The sequence below is a fragment of the Tetrao urogallus genome, assembly GCF_951394365.1.
Source record: "Tetrao urogallus genome assembly, chromosome: 9".
Classification (NCBI taxonomy): Eukaryota; Metazoa; Chordata; class Aves; order Galliformes; family Phasianidae; genus Tetrao; species Tetrao urogallus.
Genome location: NC_136822.1, coordinates 16,532,490 through 16,545,875, shown reverse-complemented (window position 1 = coordinate 16,545,875; position 13,386 = coordinate 16,532,490). Strand labels below are relative to the sequence as shown.

Here is a 13,386-nt window from a genome sequence, read left to right as displayed (position 1 = left end):
GGGGAAGATGCAGTGTGTGCTGCTTGTTGTGAGGTCCCAGCTGTGGTGGTTTTGGTGGCAGGTGGTCTTTTTTTAGTTTCCTGCCCTTCTGTTCATGCTTGGTGTACAGTATGGCCTCATGTTAACTTTGCTGGGTCTCAGATCCCAAACGCAGCTGGCAAGCCCTGGCCGTGCCAGCTCTCAGCTTACAGGTGCTGGGAGTTGGTTCCTGCCCAGTGAGTGGCAGAGACAGGTCTGCCTGGAGCACTGCGAGCAGCACGCCATTAATAGTGTAGTACAGTAGAGTCCCTGCTGCCTTGTGAGCAGCTCTCAGCACATACATGGACTTCCAGGGATGTGGCACTGAGTGACTGACATGAAGATCTGGATGAGCCAAAGCTGAGGTCTGCCAAGGTGAAGTCGCATGAATTTTTCTTCTTATCAGCAACTTCATGTGTGGTGTAAAGCACGTTTGGAAATGTTATATGTGAGGTGGTTCCTCATGCAACAGCTTTACTGCTTTTATGCCAATATATTAGTTGTGGTATGTGGTCTCCTGTTGGCTTGCTCTGCCTCATCACTTGTATGGAGGAGCTCTGAATTAGATATTGTCTTTTGTCCATCTGTAGCCATTGCTGCTAAATTAAATGCCACTAACAGCAGCCTGTTTAGTTGAAGAAAAGTGAAGGCGTGTAATCAGTGAGCCTAGCAAGAAGTGGTTCTTACACAGTGTGAGACATGAGGCATGCTAACTTAGAATACAAACCTACTTACACAGGTTACCTCGCTGACAAAGAGCTCCTTTGAAATTCCTGTTTGAAAACCATTTGGGTAAAGAAGAAAAGTCAATGTTCATCAGATCCCATCTCTTGTAATTCCCTTATAAATGTGTGGCATTTGATGGGAAGTTTAATGTAAAAAGTACATCTGCTTTATTCAAAATATCTTAATTTCTCAAGTTTTGAGCAGAACTGTGAAGTGTTTGGTTTGTTTTTTTTTAATTGACAATCATCTCCAGGCCACTGAATACTTCTAAAAAAAAATTGCAGTAAATCTCATCATGATGTATGTGAAATCTTTCTGGTTTTATCTTGGAGTTGCAGGTGATGGCTGATAATGCTCCTAGGATAGGCCAGGGCTGTAGGTAGGAAAACAGAGAGGACTTGTTACTCTTCAGAAATAATTTCATATTTCTGACAAGTTGCTTGGTGATAATGACCAAGTGATTCCTTATAGAATGATTTAAAACCTATATGAATTCTCATTCTTACTGGTGGTGTTCTGCCTGCCTGCCTGCCACTGCTGCACTTCTGTTGCTGTGTGTGTTCCTCCCCTGCAGAAGAGAAACTGACCATAAGAGGAAGAATTAAACCTTGGGAAGTCTGAAAAGCGTGATACTCCTTCACTGTTCATCTTGTATTTGTACAACTGGATTCTGGTCAGACCTTTTCACAATAATATAATTATTTAGATACAGTTGTATTTAATGTTTTATTTGTCCTTTGTGACCTGAAGTGAATACCTGATAGATGTTAGCTTATCTCTTCTGAAGTATTTCTCATATGAGTGCTGTGGAGTAGAAGAGTCAGAGCGTGCCAACTGGGAGTGTTGCTCTGATAGTTGTAGTGTGTATGTGCGCCAGTGTGGGACGGCGTGCTGCTCCTGTGTGGCACTGCAAGTGCAGTGAGCTGAGGGGCTGCTGTGTGCCAAGGAGCTCCAGAAACTCACATGGTGAGAATGTAGATAAAAGGCTGCCCGTGGAAAGGGGTTTAAATCTCCAGTAAGTATTGCTTGTTGCCAGTAAGTTGGCATTCCAGCAGTGTGGTACCATGTAAACCTGGTTCATGCTGATGTGGTAAGTGATTTTTCTTACATATTTTTTAGAGAATCTGAACGAGTTGTAGGAAAACATTATTTCCTGCATTTTACGTAGCAGTAACGTATCCCCATGCTGGTAAATAAAATGGAACTTTTCTGGTTATTTACAGATGTTGCTAGCTAACAGATGGTTCAACCAGTAACATGTTGTATGCCCTTCGTGTTCCTTGCCTCATGAAGCAAGCGTGGCTTCAGTCTTCCTGTACAGAGACTTCAGGGGAACTGCAAATCCCTGTGTGCACACGTGCTTTGCTGCCAACTGCCTCTGTTGCTTCCGTCTCAAAGGGCTTTGCCTTCCTTCCCTGGCAGAGGCAGGGTGGCCTCTAAAAGGGTTTATTTCATTAGGAGCACACTAGGTGGTTGAACAAGGTGACTTTGGTTTCTGATGGCCTGCTGTGTTCAGGATTGACCCAGCTGTTTGTGCTATAACCACTTCCTTGCACTGCTGGCAGGTGTCTTGTGAGCGTTGCTTAGGGAGCGGGTACTCAGATTTCAAGTGAATGCTGCCCTTTGCTGGCGTTGCACAAGTACAGGTTTGAGTCCAAGGAGACTCATTCCTACAGCGCCTTGCAGCCAGCTGTCACTGCGGGCTCGTGCAGCATCTGTCAGGCACGGGGAGCCCATGGTGAGGTGCCTTTTGCTGAGCTGACCCATGACACCTCTGGGGGTGCTGTACTCCTCACACAGCTGACTCTGTGCTTAGACCTCCTCAGCTGGCAGTTTGTGAAGGCAACTTAATCCATCCAGCAGGTTTCCTGGAGCCTTTCGTAAGGATCCCTTGGAACTGTCTTCTCATCTGAAACTGCATGTTCCTTCTTGGTCTTCCTTCTTGGGCACATACCAGGCTATAACAAACACAGGAGTCATTAGAAAACATTTTCTTACTTTGTTATTTTTTGTCGTCTTTGTCTTCCGCTTTTCTTTTGTTCCTTTGTGTTTGCAGTCTGCCTTCCTCTCTTAACTATGAGATGGGAGGCCTTAATTTCTGCTTGGGTATAATTTTTTCCATCAGGTTGTTCTTTGTCTTCAGGTTTTTGACATTAATCAGTGCACCGCTAAAAAGCCCTTCGTTTTTCAAAGGGACGAAAAATGGGCTTTTGCTGCAGTTGTTCCCACGATCATAAAAATGTCACACAAAATGACGTGTAACATCCTATTATCTTTGCTCTGCTGTGAGGTGCTGTGGGGATTTGACTGCACACCGTTCCCACTCCGTGTTTGAAGGATGACATAGTTAAGTAGCCACATAACAGCCTTTATTGGCAAATGTTATCCATCCTTCAGATTGTGCTATTCTGAAGGACAATTGTTTGGGACTTTTTTTTTGTTTGTTTGAGAAGAACACCTGAAAAAGCAAGTGGTGCTGCTCACAGCTGTGGGACAATATTTTGAGTTGGACTCCTTGCCCTGGGACTGCAGCTTTCTCATTTTGCTTGCGTAAAGTAGCTGTGTATGCCTGTAAAGAGAACAATAAACTTTGAAGGCAGGATTTCAGTTGTAAATGTGTCTGTATGAAAAGTTGCTTTCAATAGTCCACGTGCAACGTATTTCTTAGAGCAGCCTCATCCATGCAGTGGGATTGTCTGGGAACTTTCCTACATTCAGATTATAACAGCAGAGGTGTTCTCGGGTGGTTTCAGGCTGTGCTGAAACTGCTGCCTTGCTGTGATTCCATGTCTTACAACAAAATTGTTTTTGTTTTAGGGATTTATCAAAGATGTTCATGAGGATTCACTCACTGTTGTGTTTGAAAACAAGTAAGTATTTTATCTTAAAAATCATTTGTGCATTGTTGTGTTTGTTTTGACATGAAGGGGAAATAGACTTCATTAGAAAGGTAGTTCTAGAAATACAGGCTCAGTGTTGTATTCCATTTCCATGAACTGATTCCTTAAATAGCTGTGGTCAGAAGTCACACAGTCAATTAGCACTCCTTGGCTTTTTGTTTTAATATTTTAGTAATGCCTGCAGACGCAGTGGACAGATGTAATTAGGAGGTAGTGGCAGCTGCCTGATATTCTTACACCTGCAGCAAAGAAAGGTGGAAAATACCTGAGTAGCTCTTCCTGAGCAGTTCTTTCTGTGTCTGACCTGGGAGTGCAATCAGCTTCATCAACCCGAAAAAACGATACAGATGTCCTGATGGAGTGACTTTTTTAACTAGTGCAGAATAGAATGCATAGAATTGCTCAGGTTGGAAAAGACCTTAAAGATCCATTGAGTCCAACCACAACCTAACCATACCACTCTGTGTGTGTGTGTGTGTGTGTATATATATATATAATATACACATAAAAAATCAACATTGGGACATGCATCAGCTTTTGATGTGCAAATGGTTTCTAAGCTGCCAGCACCAGCCTGCAGGTTTGTTGGTCAGCCTTTCCTGAAGGAAGATGAGGGAGTAAGAAGCCTAATAGTGGGAAGCTTGCATGTATGTACACACAATACTATATGAATGGTTTATGTAATCCTGGGATGTATGTATGTGTAATGCATGCATGAAGAAAATCCTGGGGAGAAAAAGATAATCCTGTTTTTTTTACTCTGCAAATTCAGTCTGTCTTTCTAACCTGTTTTCTAGCCCTTCCATAAAAATCAGTTAGAAGTGGCAGCCGTAGCTAGCACTTCCTGGGTGGTTATGGGAGCTCTTCGTGTCTCTTTGGTTTTCATGTTACCCCACTCCTTCTCCGTCCTCACCATCCTCCAAAGAATCACACAGATCTGCTTCTTCATCCTCCTCTTGTTGATCTTCATTTTCATATTCAACATCCATGTTACTTTTCTGTAAGAGTAGATGTTCTTAGCCTTGAAGGCACATGCTTTCACACCACAAGCCAAGTGAGCTAAAGGAAGTGCCGGTGGTTCACAGCAGCTGTTTAATTATTGGCAAACACACTTCTGCTGGTTTATATCTGTATCATCAACCTGTTTTACTGAATGTGTGGCAGCAGCAGCTTCGTTCTGAAAAGGGTAAGCTACAACATATTGAGTGCTTTGTTGACCAAAAATAGACCTTATCAGGAAGTATGTGTACTACTCTATTTATGCCATGATGCAAGACTGATAAATTATTACGCTTTTTATTGAGTTTAATTCATAAGGGCTTTAATCAAATTGAAATTGGCAGGAGGGTACCATCCGGAATGCATTCTTCTGTTGTGATAATGAGCAGCACTTAGCAAAGTAAGTGAGTCTGTTAATGGCATTCAGTTTACGTTTTTTGCTATTGTTTACCAGTCCTAATCTATAGCTATTACAAGGTTCCCGAAGTTGGTGAACTAGCACCAACTGCCAGTGGTGATTTTGTGGCCACAGCAATAATTAATCTGTGGGCAGATAGCAAGTCCATTAGGAGGCGTTTTGGAGAAGTAAAGAGGCAGAGAATGAACACAAAGTTGTCTGGAGCTGGGAGCCTTTGTTGTGGTGTACAGGTGAGGTTCTAGATGCAATTCTTTGTAGGTCCACTAGAATTTGAAGCAGCCATAATCAGAAGACTTCTGTATAGTAAGAAATACTTCAATTTTTTTTATAGCTTTTACCAAATATTTGCGATAATCATTCGGACCAGTAGGATCACATGCCTGATCCTCTTAGTAGGTAACTTGTAACAAAACACAACTAATTTCTTAAATAGCTGTTGGTGATATTTTGCTGGTGAGATGCTCCCATTTTGGACTTGATGTCATCAGAACTTCAAGTCATATTCTCAGAACTGAGCCTTCTGTGCGTATTTCTCCCTGTTTTTTCAAAAAAATACCAAAATACCTTATGGCTGAAATGGGTGAATCATTACTGTACTGTCTCCTTACAGTAGATGAAGATCCTCCAGAGATAGAAGCAAGGATAGAGTACTGCGTGCATTCAAAGATTTTCTTGGAGTGGCGAGGTCTCTTCTACTGTTGCATCTCACTGTGGGCAGTCTGTAACTTCCTGTGAGCTGGATTCATAACCTGCAGTGCACAGTTGAAACTCTCAAGAGAGCTTTAAGCAGCTCAGTTGTTGACAGCAGTTTGTATCTTGTTCAGTTATGATCACTGTGTTCCAACTATTTCCAAATTGAACTTTTACATAGCTTGTAATCAAGGGAATGCATTTTGTTCTCAATTCTTCCTATTTGCCTTTGTGTCTGTGAGACTAATAACTTGAGGAAGGGAGGAAAGAAAGAGACAATACACAGATCCTGAGGTTAGTGACCATTACAGTTATAAGCATGTTTAAATCGCAAGTGGTTTTTTTTCCAACCTCCTCTACTGTTTTTCAGAGGTAAAATGAGATTTAAGCTACACTTCATGACAAAAATACTTTCCAGCTTCAGCAAAAGCTATCCACAATGTTCCTTGTGTTATTGGTGGTGGTTTTTCAAAATTACCCTGTAGATGGAAGAAAAATGAACCGTGTAGCCATGGCTAGGGCAAAACTCCATGACCCCTTCTGTTGTGTTGGTCTGTCTGTACCTGATGTGGTCTTGAGGATGTTCAGAATGATAGATGTTGAATACTTGGACAGATACCATGTCCAAGTCCCTTGGATCTTGTAGGGTTTTCTAGTTGTTATTTTTGGTGGTGGTGCTGGCTTTATTTTAATCCATCTTCAGTTGGCATTTTGAGTAAAAGAATGAGAAACAGCTTCATGGCTTCCTGTGAGATTTACAGAGAAGGGAATTATAAAAGAATACAGAGGGTGTCAGTTACTCTACAAGTCTTCATATAATGCACCTGAAATGTGTATTATATATTAAGAAGCCTTGCAGAACCAGCTACAGAAAAACAAATAGCCTTTCTTGTACAAGAAGGTAGCTTATTAATTTAACATGCATAGTAGTAATCAGTATTAGTAAGCAGATGTAGAGATGTGTTTTGAAATGAATCTGTTCCGTAGGCTCCTACTGGAGATTGTTTCAAATAGTTGTAGATAAAATTCCAAAGTTTTATTAGGAAACACAGTTGGATTTTCCTGCTTAAAAATTGATAGGAAGCAATTATAACGCTGTGTGCCAATGAAATTGTCATTGCTAAAATGCTGAAGAAATGGACAAACCCAAGGTGACCACAAGGATGAATTCACATGTTAACAAGGCTTTCATTGAGCAGTACAGATTTCAGTATGTCATCTGACCTTCTCATGGAGGGTTAATAAAATCGGTTCAGTGAAGGCAGTCCATTGAACTTTCTTCTGAAGTTTACTGAAGATGTGTTCTGTTACTGAATATCTTCCCAGCTGTGTCTTTTGTTTTGACAGGGTTGTTTCAATACTTCGCTTATGAAGTTTGCTTTCTAGGAATGAAGAAACTGAACTGTTGTGTGAAATGAGTGAGAGTGAACTCGGAGTTATCTAAAAATGAAGACCTTAACAAGAGAAAAATCCTGGCACTAATGTGTAATGTCTCTTCAACTTTCAGTTGGCAGCCAGAGCGCCAAGTACCCTTTAATGAAGTCAGATTACCTCCACCTCCTGATATCAAGAAAGAAATTGGTGAAGGAGATGAAGTGGAGGTGAGTTGATCCAGATGTTTGCTAATGAGCTGTTGTGTCACATAACTGGTTGTATCTTCGAGATGGGGGTGGCTGTAAGTAGATTAGTGAAGAATGGAAAAGGACTGTGTCTCTAGGAATGGATTTATTAAGCTGGTAAATAAAAAACGTTTTAATTTTCTCTTAGCACTTCAAAATACAGCAGATTTTGCTTCCGGAGAAACTGCCTGAAATTACAGGGTCTTTTTTTTCCTCAGAAAATTACCAATGGAACTTGATTATCATCTAAAATTTGAAACAAAGCTCTGTATTTTACAAGATAAAAACCTAACTTGCTAATTCTTGGTGCTCATGAAAACTGCTGGAAATATTTTTATGTGAAAGTTCAACAGAGATGTGCTCAGTTTTTCTGTTTTTATTTAAAATATAGGGAATACTTTGGCTTTATCAGAGGTTAATTTAAGGCATTTTTTTACCTCAGATTTCTTCAATTAATTTAAATTTCTTGTTTAGTCTGCATACAAATAGTTAGAAGACCAGGAAAAACAGAAAGCTTCAGATATCATTGGTTCTGTATTTGATCTTGTATTGTTAGTGGTGTTTGTTCAATACAAAATACATAATCATATGTGATGTAGTCCTAAGTTTATCAAACCAAAGGCAAAATGAAACCTTAATTTTGGAGATCCTTCTGTATAGGAACCTTTGGTGTTAAGACAGTTTTTAAATTCAGTGAGGAATTACCACTGAATAAGTGTTTTCTCAAGGTTTTATCTCCAGCAATTTCTGTTGTATAGTCAGTGAAATATAGAAAGGAAATCTGTCTGTAATCCTTGCAGGGCGAAGTAATGAAGCTTGTGCAAGAAGCACATAACAATAATAACAAAGGCAAAAAATATTTCTGAGCAGTATACTGTTCCATTGTAATGGGAGCTAGAGAAGTTGAGATGCTCTTTCCTGATTGTGAATGTAGGCAACTCAATTATGTCTGTGTGTGCTTTAAATATTGTTGTTTCATTTGTTAATCTGCTCTCGTTTTCAGGTTTATTCTAGAGCAAATGATCAAGAGCCTTGTGGCTGGTGGCTGGCAAAAGTTCGAATGATGAAAGGAGAGGTAAATCCTTCCTGCTGCTTTCATGCTGCTTTGTTAGATACAGTAAATACGGAAGTTCTTTGTGATGCAAAGAGATGAATCAACCAACTACCAGCACACAAATATGGCAGAACAGATTTTTGAGCCGAGATTGCTTTGGAATGACCCGTGCTGTGTTACAGCAACTGGGCTGAGCAGTTGCTTGTAGCTGAGCAGCACATTCTGATTATTAGTAATCAAAGAGCATGGAGGTCTGTATGCATGCGTGCAGCATATGGCTTCCAAAAATTCTACTTAGTGAGTTGAAGTTGGCTCTAAGAAGTAATAAAGTAGTGCACCTTATTTGTGGTTATGGTTACTGTTTATACTACAAATCTAATTCTGGTAATCAGGCACTCTCTATCTACAAGTGTGTGTTGGTGGTTCTGTTTGTACATACATGTCACTTGAGTGTAGTAGAAAAAGTTGTTGGTTTTTGCACATGCAGAGCTTGTGTTTTACTGTTGGCTTTTATGATTGTACCAGCAAATTCAGATTCAGACAAATTGTAGATTCAGACAAGTATATTTTTCATTTCAGCTGATTGAAATGATAGTGTTTTTCATTTGGAGCTAACTCGAGTTCTTGTATGCCACAGAGATTAGGATTTTTGCTGTCTGGTACTTTGCTACATTGGTTGGTTAGAAACTTTGACTTCTAAATTATAGAAAAACAACATTCTTAATCTGTGTGGTCTCAGTTAAGTAATGACAGGTGTGAAGTTCTGCTGAATTCTTAATTATTTTTAACAGGAATAAAAGATATTTTTTTCATTCTCAGAAGGCTGCTACTTCTATACCATTGTCAAATCAGTTACTTTGTAAAGGTGTGCCAAATTTAAAACTTCAAATAGGGAAGCAGTGTGTGGAAAAGCACGTTGTTACATCAGCAATGTACTCTTTCCTGGTACTTGAGTCTTTTTTTTTTTTTTTTTTTTTTTTTTTGATGGAATCAGATGTTCTGGGGGGAATCTTGGCCTGTGTGTTTGTGTTTTTGTTTGATTGGTTAGTATGTATTTGTCGTTGCTGACTGAAGTTACCATTTGGACAAACATTCTTCCCTAGTTTTATGTCATTGAGTATGCTGCTTGTGATGCCACCTACAACGAAATTGTGACTTACGAGAGGCTCCGACCTGTGAATCAAAATAAAACCGTCAAAAAGAACACGTTTTTCAAGTGCACAGTGGATGTTCCTGAAGATCTGAGAGATGCGTGAGTAGTTACGCATATTTTACTAATAAGGCAATTCATTTAATGAGAAGAATTTGAGAGTGTGGGGGGGGTATTTTTGAGGGTCTCATTAGGAATTATAAGGGTGGCTGTGATTGCTGTAGCTGAGTTAGAATCTACTGGCTGGGATCTCTGCTGAGGGTTTGGGCTATGGACAGAAAGCAGGTATCAGGTGGGATCTTCAGGTCTTGCTGCAGGCTGATGTAGCTGATGAACTCACAGCATGTCTCTGGTTCTTAGAGATGCCTCCTAGCTGTGGTGGTACAGCCCGTGGAGAAATAAGCTCTGGAAGCATGGAAAGAGAGAATTTTCCAATTTCTGAACTTTCTTCACTATAAAGTAGTGAAACATTCTGGGATCTGGTTGTGTTATTACATTGGCAAGGGGAAATGCTTTTAGACTAAAAGATGGGAGATTTAGGTTAGGTGTTGGGAGGAAATTCTTTACTCAGAGGGCAGTGAGGCACTGATTGGAGCCTCCCAGAGCCGTGGAGGTGCCCCATCCCTGGAGGTGTTAAAGGCCAGGCTGGGTGAGGCCACAGGCAGCCTGGGTTGGGTCCAGTGGGTGGCATCACTGCCATGGCTGAGGGAATGGAACTGCATGATCTTCAAGGCCCCTTCCAACCTGAGTCATTCTATTATTTTCCTTTCTTTCTGATGCAACTTCTTAAAATAAGTCATTTATCTCTGTAGATGCGCTAATGAAAATGCACACAAAGATTTCAAGAAAGCTGTGGGAGCGTGTAGAATTTTCTATCATGCTGAAACTGCTCAGCTAATAATACTTGTAAGTAACTATTTTTGTGTGAATGTTGCATGAATTTGGTTACATCATTTGTGGTAGTTCTGTAGCCATCTTACATTTCTGTGGATTGCAGTCTAACTTCACGATCTCTGGAAGCTGTGAGCAGTTTAATACTTGCAGATGTCTAGATCTATGGGGGCAGGCCTTTGGAGGGGATTGTAAGTACTGCACTGCAGATAGCCTAAATTTAGGAACAGCTCTCAGATAGGATGACAATCATAACAGACTGAGAGCTGTTTCAGAGACTGGTGTGGATTGTTCAGAGCTGGCTAGCTTACTCTGCTCGAGAGCAGTAGGTTGCACTTGTGCAGCATTACACTTTGTGCTTTGACCCACAACTGGGTTTCCACATGAAGAGCTGCATCAGCTCGCATCATGCAGAAGCCTGGGTGTGAACTGGCAGGTGGGTAGTGCGGGTTATCAGGGAGCACAGAGCCCGAATCATAGGGAGGGGCCACACTTGATACTATGTAGCCTAAAGGAGCTTTTGCAAAAACAGCTTAGTTGGCCTTTTCAAATGTGAAATTTCTTTTCCAAAGGAAGCCATTAAGAAATTGTTCACTTCGATTCTTCTGAGATTGCTTTGTTTTACTACATAGACTTTTCCTAACAGTTTCTCTGCATTTTTCTGCTTACTTAATTGCATCCACTTGAATCAGACTAGGGAGTCAGTGAGTATAACATGGTAGAATAATATTTAGTTCGGTTTGGAACATCAAAGGGAGGGAACTACTTCATAGGTGATAGCAAGACTTCTGGTGTTAAGCATAACGTGAGTTAGAACAGAAAATTGCTGGCTTGGTAAAGATAGTGCTGAATTTTTCATTGTTTGTTTTGTGGAAGAAAAATGACCACCTAAGTACTGGAAATGCGGTTCATGTTTATAATTTATTTAAATAAGCAGGTTCTTAACTTATCCTTTAAATGTGACTTTCCCTAAAAAATGAAACATAATGTCCTTATTCTTTTCTGCAGTCTGCCAGTGAAGCAACAGTGAAGAGAGTGAACATACTGAGTGACATGCATTTGCGCAGCATTCGCACCAAACTTATGCTTATGTCAAGAAATGAAGAAGCTACAAAACACTTAGAAGTAAGCAATAGCTTGAAATTCTTGTTGCTGGAAGCAGTACTTCATGTTGAAGACATGCACACGAGCCTTATTTTCTTTTTTCCTTCAGTGCACAAAGCAGCTTGCAGCAGCATTTCATGAGGAATTTGTAGTCAGAGAAGATTTAATGGGACTTGCTATAGGAACCCATGGCAGTAACATACAGCAAGCCAGGAAGGTTCCAGGAGTTACTGCAATTGAACTTGAGGAGGACACCGGTACTTTCAGAATCTATGGCGAGGTAAGGGAGAGCCCCTGTGTGAGTCTGGTGCTCACTGTCTGCTTTCAGAGTGGTGAGAGCTTTACACAGAGCTAAACTGGAAATTGCTCAGTATGCGTTTGGATATCCGTGTGCACATTGCAGTGCGGCAGCTCGTGCTGCATGTAGGTGAAATACAAGACTTTGTTTCGTTGTTGGTTTCCATTAGATACGTTCTGTCCTAATCAGTCCAGGTGCTGTTGCACAGATGCAGGGTAGCTGCACCATGTACGTCAGTCAGCCCGAGCGAGGTATTGTTGACTGCTATCTTAGTTGATGGAATTTTTATTTTTTTGGCTTCCTCTGCTGCTCTTGTTGGTGCCCTCCCCCTGCCGTCTGCCTGCTAGTTCATGTGTGTTTATTTAATCTGTGTGGTGTCTGTCCTCTAGCTGAGCCAAATACATTTAGGCGTTTATCGGCCTCTTTGTAACTTGGCCATTTAATGCTGGTTTTATTTTGGCCAGTTAGTGATGGATTAGATGAAGTCTGCAGGTTTGTCCTGAGTTAGATTCCATTTGTGAATGTCTCTTACCTGATGTGCTTTAAATCTCACAGATGCCTTGTTTTCAGCACCAGCTTTGTCCTTCCCTGGCAGCCCAAAGACTCCATGTTACTAAGGCTCTTGCATCTGTACATACTTGTCTGCTTTTTGTCTCTTTTCTGCTGGTGCTGGCAAGCAGCCAGGCGCTAATGCCTGGTGCATGGGCAGGCTGTTTTGCACTTAGACGTGTGGGAGTAGTGACCCCTTATCCTTGACGTCATAGAGTCTGAGAATCTCCCATGATTATATTCTGCAGTGAGGTTTATCAGAGCCAGAGTCTTTGAGGGAAGAACCAGGAGGTGCATTTTAAAGAATATTGGGAAGCTACAAAATCGGAAATTAAGCTGTATAGGATTGTTTATGATTTTTCCCTGTGTAATCAAAACCACTTTGATTCCGAGGCCCTCCGCCTTCTGACTGAGTGTCTTGCTTGTGGTACTCAGAAACCACAGCACTGTGAACTTAAGAGCTTTGGTAGTGAGTAGGGTTATCTTCTGAAATAATTTGGTTCCTCAGAGGGAGAGAGCCAGATCTGAAACAGAGAGCTTTCTGTTAGAGCTTCCTTACTGGTGAAATGCAATTGCATGTGCAATTCTTGAGGTTCTTCCCTCTTGTACCTATTTTAAGATACTTAGGTATTACATTAACCATGCCTTTGGATGGAAGGATAGCAAGATTTTTCCGGGAGATTTGGTTGTTGTTTTCCATTTAGAGAGCAGGCTGTTCTTTAGGACCACTTCATTAACTCTGTTCCATTTAAACTAGGGGTAACATGCTTCTTATTTTATATTTTTGGGAGAAGGAAAAAAAAAGCAAATTCATCACAACAGAAAAAACATGGTTCCTTGCTGTGACTTAGGGAAGCATTTATCTGCGTGGGACTGGGCTTCTCAAATGATCAACAGAGGTAGTTTTTCCTGTTCAGAAAGGTCTAAAAGAGCTACCGTGACTCTGGAGAGGGTTCTCAACCCTGCTCTT

General features: G+C 40.9%; 1 protein-coding gene across 2 annotated transcripts in view; it reads left to right on the top strand.

Moving 5' to 3' along the window:
- Nucleotides 1–13,386, top strand: part of FXR1 (FMR1 autosomal homolog 1) — a gene marked incomplete at both ends in the record, with an annotated part of 29,051 nt that overhangs the window by 5,024 nt on the left and 10,641 nt on the right. For both annotated transcript variants that reach the window (XM_079539555.1, XM_079539554.1), the window contains 7 exons: nucleotides 3,562–3,614; nucleotides 7,259–7,352; nucleotides 8,374–8,445; nucleotides 9,528–9,676; nucleotides 10,387–10,480; nucleotides 11,474–11,590; nucleotides 11,679–11,849. In XM_079539555.1, the coding sequence (XP_079395681.1) occupies nucleotides 3,562–3,614; nucleotides 7,259–7,352; nucleotides 8,374–8,445; nucleotides 9,528–9,676; nucleotides 10,387–10,480; nucleotides 11,474–11,590; nucleotides 11,679–11,849 (750 nt within the window). The remainder of the gene's footprint in view (nucleotides 1–3,561; nucleotides 3,615–7,258; nucleotides 7,353–8,373; nucleotides 8,446–9,527; nucleotides 9,677–10,386; nucleotides 10,481–11,473; nucleotides 11,591–11,678; nucleotides 11,850–13,386) is intronic.